This window comes from Drosophila miranda, chromosome 4, assembly GCF_003369915.1.
Source record: "Drosophila miranda strain MSH22 chromosome 4, D.miranda_PacBio2.1, whole genome shotgun sequence".
Lineage (NCBI taxonomy): Eukaryota > Metazoa > Arthropoda > Insecta > Diptera > Drosophilidae > Drosophila > Drosophila miranda.
Genome location: NC_046677.1, coordinates 28,212,295 through 28,229,906, shown reverse-complemented (window position 1 = coordinate 28,229,906; position 17,612 = coordinate 28,212,295). Strand labels below are relative to the sequence as shown.

The 17,612-nt window shown below is 47.1% G+C and overlaps 6 protein-coding genes and 1 pseudogene across 6 annotated transcripts; 3 read left to right on the top strand and 4 right to left on the bottom strand.

The window, feature by feature from the left end:
- Nucleotides 1–31: 31 nt before the first annotated feature.
- Nucleotides 32–1,361, top strand: LOC117188814. The gene is made up of 2 exons (XM_033393240.1): nt 32–94; nt 153–1,361. Exons 1-2 carry the CDS (start codon nt 79–81, stop codon nt 1,283–1,285), a joined length of 1,149 nt encoding a protein of 382 aa, XP_033249131.1. The 5' UTR covers nt 32–78; the 3' UTR covers nt 1,286–1,361.
- Nucleotides 1,362–1,986: 625 nt separating this feature from the next.
- Nucleotides 1,987–3,844, top strand: LOC117188815. Its single transcript, XM_033393241.1, has 4 exons — nt 1,987–2,607; nt 2,681–3,255; nt 3,330–3,689; nt 3,759–3,844. The coding sequence occupies exons 2-4, from the start codon at nt 2,686–2,688 to the stop codon at nt 3,777–3,779; spliced, it is 951 nt and encodes a 316-aa protein (XP_033249132.1). The 5' UTR covers nt 1,987–2,607; nt 2,681–2,685; the 3' UTR covers nt 3,780–3,844.
- Nucleotides 3,845–4,556: 712 nt separating this feature from the next.
- On the bottom strand, nt 4,557–6,010 carry LOC117188817 (apoptosis regulatory protein Siva-like). Its single transcript, XM_033393243.1, has 3 exons — nt 5,980–6,010; nt 5,568–5,892; nt 4,557–5,470 (listed from the first exon to the last, which is right to left on the bottom strand). Exons 1-3 carry the CDS (start codon nt 5,993–5,995, stop codon nt 5,407–5,409), a joined length of 405 nt encoding a protein of 134 aa, XP_033249134.1. The 5' UTR covers nt 5,996–6,010; the 3' UTR covers nt 4,557–5,406.
- Nucleotides 6,011–6,100: 90 nt separating this feature from the next.
- On the top strand, nt 6,101–7,526 carry LOC117188818 (annotated as a pseudogene).
- Nucleotides 7,527–7,546: 20 nt separating this feature from the next.
- On the bottom strand, nt 7,547–8,341 carry LOC117188816 (pescadillo homolog). The gene is made up of 3 exons (XM_033393242.1): nt 8,150–8,341; nt 7,814–8,047; nt 7,547–7,755 (listed from the first exon to the last, which is right to left on the bottom strand). The coding sequence occupies exons 1-3, from the start codon at nt 8,165–8,167 to the stop codon at nt 7,570–7,572; spliced, it is 438 nt and encodes a 145-aa protein (XP_033249133.1). The 5' UTR covers nt 8,168–8,341; the 3' UTR covers nt 7,547–7,569.
- A 3,983-nt stretch (nt 8,342–12,324) lies between these two features.
- LOC108164080 (apoptosis regulatory protein Siva-like) lies at nt 12,325–13,339 on the bottom strand. The gene is made up of 3 exons (XM_033393286.1): nt 13,218–13,339; nt 12,806–13,130; nt 12,325–12,708 (listed from the first exon to the last, which is right to left on the bottom strand). Exons 1-3 carry the CDS (start codon nt 13,231–13,233, stop codon nt 12,645–12,647), a joined length of 405 nt encoding a protein of 134 aa, XP_033249177.1. The 5' UTR covers nt 13,234–13,339; the 3' UTR covers nt 12,325–12,644.
- A 1,445-nt stretch (nt 13,340–14,784) lies between these two features.
- Nucleotides 14,785–15,738, bottom strand: LOC117188831 (pescadillo homolog). The gene is made up of 3 exons (XM_033393285.1): nt 15,388–15,738; nt 15,052–15,285; nt 14,785–14,993 (listed from the first exon to the last, which is right to left on the bottom strand). Exons 1-3 carry the CDS (start codon nt 15,403–15,405, stop codon nt 14,808–14,810), a joined length of 438 nt encoding a protein of 145 aa, XP_033249176.1. The 5' UTR covers nt 15,406–15,738; the 3' UTR covers nt 14,785–14,807.
- Nucleotides 15,739–17,612: the final 1,874 nt, after the last annotated feature.

Here is a 17,612-nt window from a genome sequence, read left to right as displayed (position 1 = left end):
TGTCCATTACAGGAAGAGCTTCCCAACACTAGTTGGGCGGCAACACGTGCGCCTTTTGGTTAGTAAACAAAATACAACATGAGCTCAGGCAAAGGTAAGTTTTAGTCGATAATTACGGGATTTTAGACATAATGGTCCATATTTTTGCGCAGAATGCATAGCCTGGCTGTCAGACGAGGCAACCTCGTTTGCGGAATGTGTGGCAATCTGTAGATTATACGTACTCCAACAAGTACGAAGTGTTCATAGAATGGCTGGCCACATCCCTGCGCGGCAACGAGCTGCCGGTGGCACAACTGATGCGACTGTTCCAGCTGCGTGCGCAGCCGGGCATGGTCAGCCAGGAGTGCAAAGCCTCATTGGTCCAGCTCTGTTGAACACCATTGTTCCCGCGAAATGTCAGGACAATACAGCCCTCAATCTGCTGCAAAGCATGTTCAATTTCGATCTGCTCCAGGATGTATTGCGAGCCGACTACACACTCATCTGCCGCTGCTATGGCACACTCTTTGACTGCCAGCAAAGGTGCCTCAAGCTGAGAACTGAAGGACAGGCTGCGCAGGAGGAGCTGCAAACGGACGCAGAAATCGTTGTAGCCATGATCAAGCAGCTGGCCGAGATGGCCCGCCGTTCCCAAAAGGTACGCAAGCTCCGAGTCTGCTACGATGAGCTGACAGTGCGTCCTTTGGTGGAGCTGATGCTCAACCTGAAGTCGTCCTGCATCGAGGAGGTGGCTGGCCTGGAGAAGCAGATGCAGGGCCAGTTCATCCTATCGCTCATCTCCAACCAGCCCCTGCACGTGGTGCTGCTGCTCCTCGAGTGCAGCGTCCTGAATAGCCGCTACGATACCGACTTTCTATCCCAACTCCTTACAATGGTACTCGAAGAGAGAGCTGTCGACGGGCCACAGCACAGCCTGACACTGGTTGCCTACATGCTGGAGACACTGCGCAAATACGACGTATCCCTGCAATTTCCCATGGCCAAGGAACAGCCACAAGACACAAATCCCAATCCGGAGGCGTCCACCTCCGATGGCGAGAATGTTCCAACGGTTGTCTTAAAGACGAAGACAAAGGCGAAAGCGAAAGCGAAGAAAGAGTCGGAGATGGAGACAGAGAAAAATGGCAAACAAACTAGTGCCTTTGTGTATGTATCGGAGCAACTGCTGCAGCTGGTCAAGAAGCACAAACAGCATCATCTGCACTGCGGCACTGCGACTGAATCCGCTGTTGCTGGAGTCCAGCAGCTATCAGATCACCATCTGGATGATGACAGCCCCTAAGAGGAGCGCCGAGGAGGAGCATTTGTATTCCGCGTACCTTGTACTGTTGCTGGACATGTTCCGGCGTCTGAGTCGGTCCGAGCGCTTCATTATGAACCTGCTCAAGTCGCTCAAGGATTGGCTGGCCAAATACCAGCTGCCATCGACATGGGTGCCCGGCAAGAGGAAGCGCGAGCAGGAGCCGGAGGAAGGCGACGACCTTGACCCCGAAGAGAAGCGTTTCATCAGCCTGATCTTTGCAGAATGCGTGCCAGCGACAGGCTCGTCAGAGCCCTCAGTGAACGATGAATTCAAACATTTGGCGCATTTCTGGCCCAGCCACTCGGCCGGTGCCGCCTTCTCAGCTCTGGTGGGGCTGCTCAAGGCTAAGCCATCGATGGTAATTTGGAAGACCCTGCTGCACGCCTTGATGGAGCTCCTGCAGGACACTCCACCCACAGAGATTCTGCCCGCGAACCAGGAGTTCGCCCGAGAGCTGATCGTCGCCCTGCTCTGTCAGTATCTGCAGGGCACCCGCCTCACCGAGCATCTGCATCTTTATCTGGAGGAGGTGGACGAACAGATGAACCGCACGGCCGAATTGCTAGAGCGGTTCGGCCGACTGCTGCTTAGCCAGGAGCATAACCGTCGCTCCATGGACGCCTTTCTCGAGTGCCTGAAGTGGGCCAGGAGCTACGAGGTGCTCCTGTTCCACCACTGAACGGATGCCAAGCCCAAGACTCGCACCCAGCGGCGTCGCAGCTTCCTGCCACCCGACCAGTGGCGGCTCATCCAGCAGCGGGTCTTCAACTTCGGCACGACCGCCTGTGGCCAGCGCCTGCAGCGTCTCGAGCTGCAGCTGGTCGAAAGCGGCTGGCTGGCGGAGGAAGCCTTGGCCGATCTGGTCAGCAACCAGCAGCTGCACACGCTCTCGCGGCAACAAAAGCAGCTGCGCCTCCAACAGAGGCTGAACGACCTGGATCGGGACACCGTCATAGAGGATGCTGAGTGCGTAGAGCTGCTCTGTCTACAGCAACTGATCGATTATGCTTCGGCCCTACGGACAGCCAATGTCAAGGGGTCGCTGCTGGCCAAACTGAAGCTGGAAGAGCTGCCAGAGGAGGCCCCCTTAGCGGCCACCATTCACAAAAAGGCAGCGCCCGGCAAGGAGTTGAAATTGCCCCCCTCGCAGCAGTTGATAGAGTTTCTGCAAGTGCAGCATCACAACGAGCTGCCCAGTAAGATTAAGTTCCGTCTCTGGCTGACGCTGCTCGCCCTCTATCATGATTTGAGTCGCAGCGACCAGCAGCAGCAGGCCATAGATGTGCTGGAGCAACTGATAGGTAAGTAATGGGAATGATGATCCCCATTTCCATTTTCATTTCATCGGCATCTGCAACTCTCTGCATTCAACAGATCTGATGCACTTTGGTCAGCCGTTGCCCATCTGCAGTCACTTTCCACAGCTGCGGGAGCTGCTCTCGTTGGTGCCCACCACCTCAGCGACTGGCTGGAAGTTCTACGAGACGCTCTTTTCTCGCTGCATCCACCTTCACGCGGCTGGCAGCGAGGCCTTCCTCGCCAGCTGTTCGCAGTACATCAAGGAAGCGCTGGGCGTCACCATGAAGCTGCCCGCGGAGGGGTTACGTTTCCTGCTGCTGGCCATTGAAACGACAGCAGCCGCCACAGGACCCCATGCCAAGCATATGCAGCGACAGGTGCAGCCGCTGCTGGAGATCTTTGGCCAGATTGTGGCGCACAAGTTCCGGCCAACAAAGAAGAAGGAAACGTCCGACTACAAATCGTTTGTGGATGAAACAATCAAAAGCTATGGCACCTATGTCAGCAGTTGCATCAATCGGGCAGACAAGCAGAAGAAGGCGGTCGCCACAGAGGACGCCCAGACAGCGACGACGGTTGAGGCGGCGCAGGACGTGCAACCCATAGATGAGGACTTTCGACGCATCTGCAAGATCTACATTGGACACTCGGTGATAGTCGCTTCAAAGGGAGATCAAAGCTCCTCTATTAACTGATTGTACCCTTTGCTCCCTGTTCCCTGCAGCTAAACTACAAGAATCCACATGCCCTGAGGCTGCTTAATGTGGCCATCTCCCATCGCCAGAAGCTGCATTTTGATCCAGACGAAGTCGAATTCGTGCTGAGTAGCTATTGGAAGCAGCTCTACTCAGATATAGCTGCCGGCGATATTGCGGCCCTGGATGTCAACTGCCTGGAGCTGGCCTTCCCGCTGATCATTGGCTACAAGACCAAAGAGGATCTGTTGGTCCTGCTGCGCTTGCTCACCTCGGAGGTGCAGGGTTTACCCACGCCCCTGAGCCCGAGCCACCGGACCGAACTGCAGAATGTCCTAACCATACTATCCTTTATCGCCAAATGCTCTGTGAGCACCATCAAGGGAGCGGTAGGTCCAGCACTGGGCTGGGGATCTCTCATTCCTTGATAACCAGCCTTTCTTTTGTGCCCCCGGCAGATGATCAACAAACATTTTTAGATTGTCAGCACCAACGTGGCCGGCCGCCTGAAGGACAATACCCACAACAGCAAGAGCTTCGCCCTCATCCTGCTGGAGGCTCAGCGCAACTTGGCCAACAATCGGACAGTGCCGCTGACAAACGAGTCCCTGGAATACCTGTTTGGCACCATGAGTGTGGTGGCCATCGATCAATTCATCGAGCGCGGCGGCAACTGGACCGACTTTAACCAGCTCTATGCAGCGCTCACCGACAACTGTGTGGTGCTGCTGCGTCAGCATTCGACACTAGGTTCGATCGGGCTGGCCAGCTGTCCGCCGTCTGTGAGACTCTGATAAAGGCCATTGTCGGCTATCGGCCCGGTCGACAGAGGGCCCAGGACCTCACCGAGTTGGAGCTAGACGGACTTGCCGAGCTCGGCCTCAAGCTAGCCACGGTGATGGCCAGCATTGGGGCCACACATTCGCTTCCCTTGAAGCGAGTCGCTCCGTTTCTTCTGACATTCACCATCAATCAGATGGTGGAAACGGAGCGCCCAACCACCATCTTTGAGAAGGTTCGTATCGCAAATTGATGTTGAGAGAGAGAGAGAGAGATATTGTTCATAATTGGCATGTCCTTTTTGTGTTGCAGGTCAAAGTGAACATGGAGCGCGTGTGCCACGCGTTGATTGGCATAAGCGACCACCGGTCGGGTCAGTTTATCCTGCGGCACAACACCACAGCGGGGACGAACATGTACACCAGACTGCTCGAGGACCACGACAAGTATCACAAGTTCAGGGGCAAGGTGTAAAGTAAGGAAGGAAATCTTCATTTCTTTTCTGTTGTTGTTCCACAAAATACATTTATGAATATAAATTGATAGAGAATAAACCAATAATCAGACATAGACAAAGCTGGCATCTATCCCTAATTCCTGCTCAGGATTAGGATTCTGCCTAAGTGCATAGCGAAGGTGCAAATGCACTTGTTGTTCATTGCCAATGCAAGAAAAGGTCTCCCAATAAGAAGATACAAAAATATATTAAAATATCTACGAGTCGATTTATGTACATATGTATGTACGCTTGATATGCATTTCGTTGTAACGCAATCAAAGCAATGCCACGGAGCAAGCGCAAACGTTCCATGGACTCCATTTTGCTACCATCGTCAGCCACGTGGCCTTTTCGCCATTTAATCATAATTTTTAGTTAACCTCAATTTTTCAAACATTTTGCGTGCGGAAATATTATACAGCAGGGACTCCATTTTCTCAGCCTGCAAATGGCTTCCATTAAAATTTCTGTAAACTTTGAGGTTAAGACGCAGCTACGTGTTGCTTACATGTTGTACCGAGTACCGCCATATTGGAAGCCAACAAAAAAAAAACGGAACCACGTGTCTTAGAAAATTTTAAAAAAAAGCCTGGTCAAGGATCTTGAGAAAGTGCCACTTATTCTTTGGAAATGTTTTAGCGTTCTTTGTAAGTGTCCAGTGGCTTTGCGGGGGATTCAATGACCAGGTTTTGATTATATGTATGTATTTATTTGTTTCCAACTTGTTGCTCTGCAAATTTCCCCCGGAGCTTAAACCAGAATCAGTGTATGTGTTGTGTAGTGTGTTGTATGTGGCGGAGAAGGCACCAGCCCGATTTACGTATTGCCTAAGCATAATACATTTGGCATCGCTCGCACAACGGATCATCGGCCTCATCAAAATGATTACCACTGCATGGGCAAAAGAAAATACAGAGAAAACGATTGGCATACTTGTATAGTGCAAGCACACAAGCAAAAACACACGCATGTGTACGCATGTACTCACAATACAGTAACGCATGCGCGGCAAATGAACTTGGAACACTCGCGGCAGGAGTAGCCGCACTCCTCGCACAAGTAATTAGTGCAGTTGCCACAACGGTCGTGTATTAGGGTCTGACGCTGGCAGCAGCGTGAGCGCTTGCTCGCCATGTTTCGAATTGAAATGCTGCCGTTGCCTGTGAGTCCATATAGCATATGTTGCCCCGTCGATGGAGCGTTTGTACCGTTTCCAGCATTGGTGGTGGCACCGTTAGCCGGAGTGCCGTCAGAGCTCGGAGATGCTGCAGCTGCAGCAACGGCACCGGCAAACAACAGCTTTTTAGTTTTTTCTGCAAGTGGAAAGGGGCGGGGAACCATTTTGGTTTATTATTTGTTATGTGCGACGCTTTTGCCGGTTAAATTTCTAGTTTATTTACCATGTACTTGCTTCATTTTTCCGGATCAGAAGCGTCGCTTATTTTCTGTGTGACTAGAACCTTCTGAGTTTTATTATTGTTCAAAGTATCCTCAGTGGGCGAACGGGAGCGTTTGCATTTGGCCTGCTGCATAACTGGCGCCGGATGCATCGAGCATCGATGTTTTTCTGCCGATGTTTACTGATGTTTTCCGATGTTTTTGCTGCTACCGATGTTGAGTGATGTATCGATGTTTTGCAAAACATCGATCAATTAATTTCAAATTTGTAAGCAGCAAACACAGCAATGCCTGCCTCATTTGAAAGCAATCCTGCGTGTTTTTGGGACGGTATGAAAAGTACCTATCCTAATTTATACAAAATTGCAATGCAATTTTTGACGTTAATGGCATCTTCTGGGTGTATTTTGAACGGGTGTACTCAGCGGCTGCTAACATATTAAGTCGAAAACGTAATAGACTTTCACCTGTGCGACTAAGCCGCATTTTGGTTTTTGCAAAGCATTGACAAATAGTACTTATTTGAAATATTAGTTAGCTCGATGCATCGATGTTTTTTTACATCACTACGCTCCGGCGCCAGTTATGCAGCAGGCCAAATGCAAACGCTCCCGTTCGCCCACTGAGGATACTTTGAACAATAATAAAACTCAGAAGGTTCTAGTCACACAGAAAATAAGCGACGCTTCTGATCCGGAAAAATGAAGCAAGTACATGGTAAATAAACTAGAAATTTAACCGGCAAAAGCGTCGCACATAACAAATAATAAACCAAAATGGTTCCCCGCCCCTTTCCACTTGCAGAAAAAACTAAAAAGCTGTTGTTTGCCGGTGCCGTTGCTGCAGCTGCAGCATCTCTGAGCTCTGACGGCACTCCGGCTAACGGTGCCACCACCAATGCTGGAAACGGTACAAACGCTCCATCGACGGGGCAACATATGCTATATGGACTCACAGGCAACGGCAGCATTTCAATTCGAAACATGGCGAGCAAGCGCTCACGCTGCTGCCAGCGTCAGACCCTAATACACGACCGTTGTGGCAACTGCAACTAATTACTTGTGCGAGGAGTGCGGTTACTCCTGCCGCGAGTGTTCCAAGTTCATTTGCCGCGCATGCGTTACTGTATTGTGAGTACATGCGTACACATGCGTGTGTTTTTGCTTGTGTGCTTGCACAAGCAGGCTGAGAAAATGGAGTCCCTGCTGTATAATATTTCCGCACGCAAAATGTTTGAAAAATGTAGGTTAACTAAAAATGATGATTAAATGGCGAAAAGGACACGTGGCTGACGATGGTAGCAAAATGGAGTCCATGGAACGTTTGCGCTTGCTCCGTGGCATTGCTTTGATTGCGTTACAACGAAATGCATATCAAGCGTACATACATATGTACATAAATCGACTCGTAGATATTTTAATATATTTTTGTATCTTCTTATTGGGAGACCTTTTCTTGCATTGGCAATGAACAACAAGTGCATTTGCACCTTCGCTATGCACTTAGGCAGAATCCTAATCCTGAGCAGGAATTAGGGATAGATGCCAGCTTTGTCTATGTTTGATTATTGGTTTTTCTGTATTAATTTATATTCACGTGCTAATGTAGAGATAAGCGATCGTCAGGCAATCGTCCAGGTCCTTGAGGGCGTCTATGAAGGTCGGATAGCGTTCCTTGACAATGTGATCGAGCTTGATTTCGGGGAACAGGGCCAATCTGCGCTTCAGGTTGCGAAAATCTTTGATGGCGCGGTCGCGGCTGGTTTTCTTGGCAAAGATCTGGAAGAGGGGATCCATTCAAGAGGACGTTACAGACGCCATTCTTCATTCCACTTACCTTGTAATCACGCAGCGTCCACACAATGGACTCGTGCAGCAGGAACCGAATGTCCTTGGTGTGGTACAGGATCTTGATCTCCGAGGAGCCCTTCTGGGCACGACGCCTGTGCTTGGGCTCGCGCGGATAGACACCCTTGAGGATGCACAGACGGCGGAAGTCATTCAGCGACAGCTGGAGCTTCCGAATCGCCGCCCGACCACTGATGTATTGGGTGGCCTCTCCGGCTTCGTACTGCGTAGGACAAGAACGAGTTATTTACATGCTGCATGAAGGTGCTCCAACCACATAACCTCACAGCGGTGTCTGAAATGGTGCGATTGATCTTCCACTTACCTTCTTCGGACGTCTCATTGTGGATTGTTGGCAAAAACCCCCTTTTGTCTGGTTAAATCTGTTTTATACAGATCAATTCGCACCCACCAAAACACACGTTTTTTGTGTTCTCGGTCGCGTTTAGTTGTTGGTTGAATAGAATCAAAATTAAACCTCTCGGCTTGCTGCTTCACTGAGGCGGAAATATGACAGTAAAAATAGTAATAGTTAAAAAAACTTAATTTTTTTTTTTTTTTTTTTTTAGGATTTAAGTTACCAAGCTACCCGTGAGTAGCGTGGGATTATTTGGCCGCCCGCCTTTTGAAGGTGGAAATTGCCAAGTCAAAGAATAGAAGATGTTGGAGTACTGTTTATAGCTTTACTTCAATTTCGTCGATGAAGTCAATTAGTGTTTGGTACGCGCTGATGTTTTCTTTTTCAAAGAATTTGTAAATATCATTATATTTTCTTAGAGATGGGAAGTTTTGCCTTGTTGTGTTGTACTTTGTACAATTGAAAATAAAATGCGAGGCGTTATCGATACTATCGCATGTATCACATATGTTACTAGGAACTACATGCATTTTGGCGATAGTGTGCCTATCGAATGCGTTACCACTAAGCAGTCTGTTGATTCTTTTAGCGTCAATGGCTTTAAGCTTAGTTTTATTTAGGAACCACGGTTTGGATGATGTTGAGGGGAAAAGCGAGCAGTAACCTCGGTGCTTGATACTAGCAAGCTCTGAAGGATGTTAGCGTGTCCGGGAATGTAGTGAACCTCTACAGTTCTTAGATGTGGATTTTGTTGGATCTTTTCTCTGATTTTGTAGGCGATAGAGTTATCCTGAATGTTCTTCGCCAGAATGAGGGCCCCGTTTCTGCTGTCTGTCAGGAGCGCGATACGAGGAAAATTGTACAAAATAGCATGGTCTAATGCCTTCTCGATAGCAAGGAGCTCGGCGGACAACGAGGAAAGGGTTTTGTGCGTGTAATAGCTATCTAAAAAACCTGTCATATCGTGCAGGAAAGCGGTGCTGGAATGCCCATCTGCGACTGACCCATCCGTGTAATAGATTTCAAAACCACCCTTTGTCAGCTGATCCTTCTTTTCCCCGTGGAGCAGCATGATACCTGCCTGGTCTATAGCGTGCTTGTTGGGTGCAGAACCCTTGAAAAATTCTAAGTCGGAGCTAATTTTAGTGCAAAATGAAGTTGTGTTCTCGAAAACCTCAACTCTATCTATTATGCTGCCAAACTCCCGATATGCCTTAGCGTAGCCCGTGTTTAAATCCCTATTTGCTGACACTGTTTCACTTGCTGGGAGATTAAATGCAAACACCTTAACCAACTCTTTCGCCGCCAGGAATCTCATCCTGTAGTCCGGGGGAAGTTCTCCTGCCATGTGATATATGATAGGAACGGGAGTGCACATTATTAGACCCAGCGACTTTCTGAGGTGATGTTTGCAGTGGGATTTGATTTTGGCCAAGGCAGATTTGGACAGGTTGCAGAATGATGAGCACGCGTACTCTAGCCTACTTCTGACAAATGCCTTGTAAAATATAAGCCCTCTTTTGGGGCTGATACCATAGTGACACCCACTGAGTAATCTGAGAAACGCACAGTTTCTGTTCGATTCCGAGATGGCCAGATCAATGTGACCAGAGGCTAAGTTGTTTGCTGAGATAGTCCTGCCTAGGTATTTGATCTGCTCTACTTGTCTGATCTCAACTCCTTGATGCGAGATATTTAGCGCAGCTCTACGATTGTTGAAGTAAATCACTTTAGACTTCACCGGATTGAATGACAGGTTTAGCCTATTGAATTTTTCTTCGATCTTATCTATACTGTCTTCCAGCACACCTTTCGCAATGGATACGTCTTTATGAAAACAAACTATGAAAAAGTCATCAGCATACTGAAACAGTAAGCAGTTATGACTGTTAATATCATGTAGTTCGGCTGTGTAAAGGTTAAAAAGGGTTGGGCTGAGACAGCTACCCTGGCTAACACCTCTGTTCACCTCTACCTCGCTTTTGCCCTTTATGAGAATTCGTCTGTTAAGGAAGCTGGAGATCCAAGCCGTGAGGCTTGTATTGAACCGCATATCCCTCATCCTGTGCTCGAGTGTGTCCACTCTTACGCAGTCGAACGCTCTTTGTAAATCTAGGCAAGCTGCGACAGCCTGACAACCCCTCGCCTTCAGCGCCAGAACTTTGTTGATAAGGTCGTTGATGCAAAGAGCCGTGGACCTGTTTCTCCTGAAGGCATAGGACCTGACCGGCAGCAGGTCACAGTTTGCTATGTGCTCGTCCAACTTCAACTTTATCAACCCCTCTATGGATTTAAACAGCGTGTTAATCAAACAAATCGGCCTATGGTTTTGGAAGGAAGTAGGGTCTGCATTCTTCTTGGGGATGGGTACCACTTTTATCCTGCGCCAGACTTCAGGGATGACGCCACTCAGCCATACTTTATTTATAATTTCAAAAATGTCTTGTTTTTTCCCACTTGGTAGCTTTTGAAGCATCCTGAACGAGATGCCATCAGGGCCTCTAGCCGAATTGGGGTTCCTGGTTTTTAGGAAGGCCAGGAATTCTTCCAGTTCCAGGGGTTCCGGGTCGTCTGGTCCTAACAAAGGGGCAGGAATTTTCTTAGGGGGCCAATTTTCTTCAACAGCAGCCAGCAACTCAGCTTTCAACGATATGAAAAGAGTATCGAAGATTTCGCGCAGCTCACTCCCAATCTCGTTTTGATCGAGAGCCTCCAACTCATTATGGGCCTTATTAAATTCCTCTCGAATTTCTGCCAACGTATCAAGGCGCACCTCGACTTCCGCGGCGGTCAGCTTATCGATTTTATTCCCCGCGAAGGATTCGCCAAGCCTGTGCAATCGATCATATAATGACTGACTTTTACGCTTATACAGACTCAGTCTGGAATCAGCCACCACAATATTTCCGCCCGCGCCTGTATTCGGATCGTTGTCCATGTTAACCGTTGTGCAATTCGACACAACAACGGAAAATGAAATACCGCTTAAGCGACGATGTATAGACGCGAGAGCGAGAATGCAAGACACGAAAAGTCAAGAACCGCGGCTGCAGCTGCGCAGAGAATGAGAGATTCGACGCTTAAAGTACCGGAATTTGTCTATAAATATTCCAGCCGCACTCTCACTGAATTTGCACTTTAAACTGTTTTTCAACGTGCACACAAATGTATTTGTTGGTAGTTAAACTACCCAACAACAAAATATTGTATAAATAATAAGTGTTTTAACGGAACGCGATTAAGCAATGGTTTTATATCACGTCGGGGTCACCAATGTTTGAGATGCCAAGCTTTTTTGGCACCTATGTGTTTCAAAAATGAAAAGAGATTTCGGGTTAAACTTTATAATTCGTATTTAATCTTGGTGGCTTAGCGGAAGCCGATTGCTTGCTATTGCCAGATAAACCTTATGCGAGATCGATATGCAACCAATGCGCAGAGGGGTTAGCATAGAACTAAACTATAGACGACGGCGTTAGATCAAAGTAGTTGCCGAAGCGGCGGCGGCAGAGAGCCCCTTTAGCGGGAGAGCGCAGCAGCTCTGCAGAACGTCAACGTTTTACAACATAGGCGGCTCTCTCTGCTCATACAATAATAATGTTAAAGTTACGGTTATTCTTCAGCGGCTGGCCCGAACACTGTTGTTGTTCCACAAAATACATTTATGAATATAAATTAATAGATAATAAACCAATAATCAGACATAAACAAAGCTGGCATCTATCCCTAATTCCTGCTCAGGATTAGGATTCTGCCTAAGTGCATAGCGAAGGTGCAAATGCACTTGTTGTTCATTGCCAATGCAAGAAAAGGTCTCCCAATAAGAAGATACAAAACTATATTAAAATATCTACGAGTCGATTTATGTACATATGTATGTACGCTTGATATGCATTTCGTTGTAACGCAATCAAAGCAATGCCACGGAGCAAGCGCAAACGTTCCATGGACTCCATTTTGCTACCATCGTCAGCCACGTGGCCTTTTCGCCATTTAATCATCATTTTTAGTTAACCTCAATTTTTCAAACATTTTGCGTGCGGAAATATTATACAGCAGGGACTCCATTTTCTCAGCCTGCAAATGGCTTCCATTAAAATTTCTGTAAACTTTGAGGTTAAGACGCAGCTACGTGTTGCTTACATGTTGTACCGAGTACCGCCATATTGGAAGCCAACAAAAAAAAAACGGAACCACGTGTCTTAGAAAATTTTAAAAAAAAGCCTGGTCAAGGATCTTGAGAAAGTGCCACTTATTCTTTGGAAATGTTTTAGCGTTCTTTGTAAGTGTCCAGTGGCTTTGCGGGGGATTCAATGACCAGGTTTTGATTATATGTATGTATTTATTTGTTTCCAACTTGTTGCTCTGCAAATTTCCCCCGGAGCTTAAACCAGAATCAGTGTATGTGTTGTGTAGTGTGTTGTATGTGGCGGAGAAGGCACCAGCCCGATTTACGTATTGCCTAAGCATAATACATTTGGCATCGCTCGCACAACGGATCATCGGCCTCATCAAAATGATTACCACTGCATGGGCAAAAGAAAATACAGAGAAAACGATTGGCATACTTGTATAGTGCAAGCACACAAGCAAAAACACACGCATGTGTACGCATGTACTCACAATACAGTAACGCATGCGCGGCAAATGAACTTGGAACACTCGCGGCAGGAGTAGCCGCACTCCTCGCACAAGTAATTAGTGCAGTTGCCACAACGGTCGTGTATTAGGGTCTGACGCTGGCAGCAGCGTGAGCGCTTGCTCGCCATGTTTCGAATTGAAATGCTGCCGTTGCCTGTGAGTCCATATAGCATATGTTGCCCCGTCGATGGAGCGTTTGTACCGTTTCCAGCATTGGTGGTGGCACCGTTAGCCGGAGTGCCGTCAGAGCTCGGAGATGCTGCAGCTGCAGCAACGGCACCGGCAAACAACAGCTTTTTAGTTTTTTCTGCAAGTGGAAAGGGGCGGGGAACCATTTTGGTTTATTATTTGTTATGTGCGACGCTTTTGCCGGTTAAATTTCTAGTTTATTTACCATGTACTTGCTTCATTTTTCCGGATCAGAAGCGTCGCTTATTTTCTGTGTGACTAGAACCTTCTGAGTTTTATTATTGTTCAAAGTATCCTCAGTGGGCGAACGGGAGCGTTTGCATTTGGCCTGCTGCATAACTGGCGCCGGAGCGTAGTGATGTAAAAAAACATCGATGCATCGAGCTAACTAATATTTCAAATAAGTACTATTTGTCAATGCTTTGCAAAAACCAAAATGCGGCTTAGTCGCACAGGTGAAAGTCTATTACGTTTTCGACTTAATATGTTAGCAGCCGCTGAGTACACCCGTTCAAAATACACCCAGAAGATGCCATTAACGTCAAAAATTGCATTGCAATTTTGTATAAATTAGGATAGGTACTTTTCATACCGTCCCAAAAACACGCAGGATTGCTTTCAAATGAGGCAGGCATTGCTGTGTTTGCTGCTTACAAATTTGAAATTAATTGATCGATGTTATGCAAAACATCGATACATCACTCAACATCGGTAGCAGCAAAACCATCGGAAAACATCAGTAAACATCGGCAGAAAAACATCGATGCTCGATGCATCCGGCGCCAGTTATGCAGCAGGCCAAATGCAAACGCTCCCGTTCGCCCACTGAGGATACTTTGAACAATAATAAAACTCAGAAGGTTCTAGTCACACAGAAAATAAGCGACGCTTCTGATCCGGAAAAATGAAGCAAGTACATGGTAAATAAACTAGAAATTTAACCGGCAAAAGCGTCGCACATAACAAATAATAAACCAAAATGGTTCCCCGCCCCTTTCCACTTGCAGAAAAAACTAAAAAGCTGTTGTTTGCCGGTGCCGTTGCTGCAGCTGCAGCATCTCCGAGCTCTGACGGCACTCCGGCTAACGGTGCCACCACCAATGCTGGAAACGGTACAAACGCTCCATCGACGGGGCAACATATGCTATATGGACTCACAGGCAACGGCAGCATTTCAATTCGAAACATGGCGAGCAAGCGCTCACGCTGCTGCCAGCGTCAGACCCTAATACACGACCGTTGTGGCAACTGCAACTAATTACTTGTGCGAGGAGTGCGGCTACTCCTGCCGCGAGTGTTCCAAGTTCATTTGCCGCGCATGCGTTACTGTATTGTGAGTACATGCGTACACATGCGTGTGTTTTTGCTTGTGTGCTTGCACAAGCAGGCTGAGAAAATGGAGTCCCTGCTGTATAATATTTCCGCACGCAAAATGTTTGAAAAATGTAGGTTAACTAAAAATGATGATTAAATGGCGAAAAGGACACGTGGCTGACGATGGTAGCAAAATGGAGTCCATGGAACGTTTGCGCTTGCTCCGTGGCATTGCTTTGATTGCGTTACAACGAAATGCATATCAAGCGTACATACATATGTACATAAATCGACTCGTAGATATTTTAATATATTTTTGTATCTTCTTATTGGGAGACCTTTTCTTGCATTGGCAATGAACAACAAGTGCATTTGCACCTTCGCTATGCACTTAGGCAGAATCCTAATCCTGAGCAGGAATTAGGGATAGATGCCAGCTTTGTCTATGTCTGATTATTGGTTTTTCTCTATTAATTTATATTCACGTGCTAATGTAGAGATAAGCGATCGTCAGGCAATCGTCCAGGTCCTTGAGGGCGTCTATTAAGGTCGGATAGCGTTCCTTGACAATGTGATCGAGCTTGATTTCAGGGAACAGGGCCAATCTGCGCTTCAGGTTGCGAAAATCTTTGATGGCGCGGTCGCGGCTGGTTTTCTTGGCAAAGATCTGGAAGAGGGGATCCATTCAAGAGGACGTTACAGACGCCATTCTTCATTCCACTTACCTTGTAATCACGCAGCGTCCACACAATGGACTCGTGCAGCAGGAACCGAATGTCCTTGGTGTGGTACAGGATCTTGATCTCCGAGGAGCCCTTCTGGGCACGACGCCTGTGCTTGGGCTCGCGCGGATAGACACCCTTGAGGATGCACAGACGGCGGAAGTCATTCAGCGACAGCTGGAGCTTCCGAATCGCCGCCCGACGACTGATGTATTGGGTGGCCTCTCCGGCTTCGTACTGCGTAGGACAAGAACGAGTTATTTACATGCTGCATGAAGGTGCTCCAACCACATAACCTCACAGCGGTGTCTGAAATGGTGCGATTGATCTTCCACTTACCTTCTTCGGACGTCTCATTGTGGATTGTTGGCAAAAACCCCCTTTTGTCTGGTTAAATCTGTTTTATACAGAACAATTCACACCCACCAAAACACACGTTTTTTGTGTTCTCGGTCGCGTTTAGTTGTTGGTTGAATAGAATCAAAATTAAACCTCTCGGCTTGCTGCTTCACTGAGGCGGAATTAAATTTTTTTTTTTTTTTTTTTTTTTTTTTTTTTAGGATTTAAGTTACCAAGCTACCCGTGAGTAGCGTGGGATTATTTGGCCGCCCGCCTTTTGAAGGTGGAAATTGCCAAGTCAAAGAATAGAAGATGTTGGAGTACTGTTTATAGCTTTACTTCAATTTCGTCGATGAAGTCAATTAGTGTTTGGTACGCGCTGATGTTTTCTTTTTCAAAGAATTTGTAAATATCATTATATTTTCTTAGAGATGGGAAGTTTTGCCTTGTTGTGTTGTACTTTGTACAATTGAAAATAAAATGCGAGGCGTTATCGATACTATCGCATGTATCACATATGTTACTAGGAACTACATGCATTTTGGCGATAGTGTGCCTATCGAATGCGTTACCACTAAGCAGTCTGTTGATTCTTTTAGCGTCAATGGCTTTAAGCTTAGTTTTATTTAGGAACCACGGTTTGGATGATGTTGAGGGGAAAAGCGAGCAGTAACCTCGGTGCTTGATACTAGCAAGCTCGGCGTATTCTCTCTCCCATTCTGCTTTTAAGATTCTGTGTATTTCGCACATAGCGTCTTTAAGGTTCCATTTAACCACTGTGTATTTTCCTCGTCTGTGGGCTTCTTTGGCTGCTGCGTCAACTGAAGTGTTCTGAGGGATGTTAGCGTGTCCGGGAATGTAGTGAACCTCTACAGTTCTTAGATGTGGATTTTGTTGGATCTTTTCTCTGATTTTGTAGGCGATAGAGTTATCCTGAATGTTCTTCGCCAGAATGAGGGCCCCGTTTCTGCTGTCTGTCAGGAGCGCGATACGAGGAAAATTGTACAAAATAGCATGGTCTAATGCCTTCTCGATAGCAAGGAGCTCGGCGGACAACGAGGAAAGGGTTTTGTGCGTGTAATAGCTATCAAAAAAACCTGTCCTATCGTGCAGGAAAGCGGCGCTGGAATGTCCATCTGCGACTGACCCATCCGTGTAATAGATTTCAAAACCACCCTTTGTCAGCTGATCCTTCTTTTCCCCGTGGAGCAGCATGATACCTGCCTGGTCTATAGCGTGCTTGTTGGGTGCAGAACCCTTGAAAAATTCTAAGTCGGAGCTAATTTTAGTGCAAAATGAAGCTGTGTTCTCGAAAACCTCAACTCTATCTATTATGCTGCCAAACTCCCGATATGCCTTAGCGTAGCCCGTGTTTAAATCCCTATTTGCTGACACTGTTTCACTTGCTGGGAGATTAAATGCAAACACCTTAACCAACTCTTTCGCCGCCAGGAATCTCATCCTGTAGTCCGGGGGAAGTTCTCCTGCCATGTGATATATGATAGGAACGGGAGTGCAGATTATCAGACCCAGCGACTTTCTGAGGTGATGGTTGCAGTGGGATTTGATTTTGGCCAAGGCAGATTTGGACAGGTTGCAGAATGATGAGCACGCGTACTCTAGCCTACTTCTGACAAATGCCTTGTAAAATATAAGCCCTCTTTTGGGGCTGATACCATAGTGACACCCACTGAGTAATCTGAGAAACGCACAGTTTCTGTTCGATTCCGAGATGGCCAGATCAATGTGACCAGAGGCTAAGTTGTTTGCTGAGATAGTCCTGCCTAGGTATTTGATCTGCTCTACTTGTCTGATCTCAACTCCTTGATGCGAGATATTTAGCGCAGCTCTACGATTGTTGAAGTAAATCACTTTAGACTTCACCGGATTGAATGACAGGTTTAGCCTATTGCATTTTTCTTCGATCTTATCTATACTGTCTTCCAGCACACCTTTCGCAATACGTCTTTATGAAAACAAACTATGAAAAAGTCATCAGCATACTGAAACAGTAGTTCGGCTGTGTAAAGGTTAAAAGGGGTTGGGCTGAGACAGCTACCCTGGCTAACACCTCTGTTCACCTCTACCTCGCTTTTGCCCTTTATGAGAATTCGTCTGTTAAGGAAGCTGGAGATCCAAGCCGTGAGGCTTGTATTGATCCGCATATCCCTCATCCTGTGCTCGAGTGTGTCCACTCTTACGCAGTCGAACGCTCTTTGTAAATC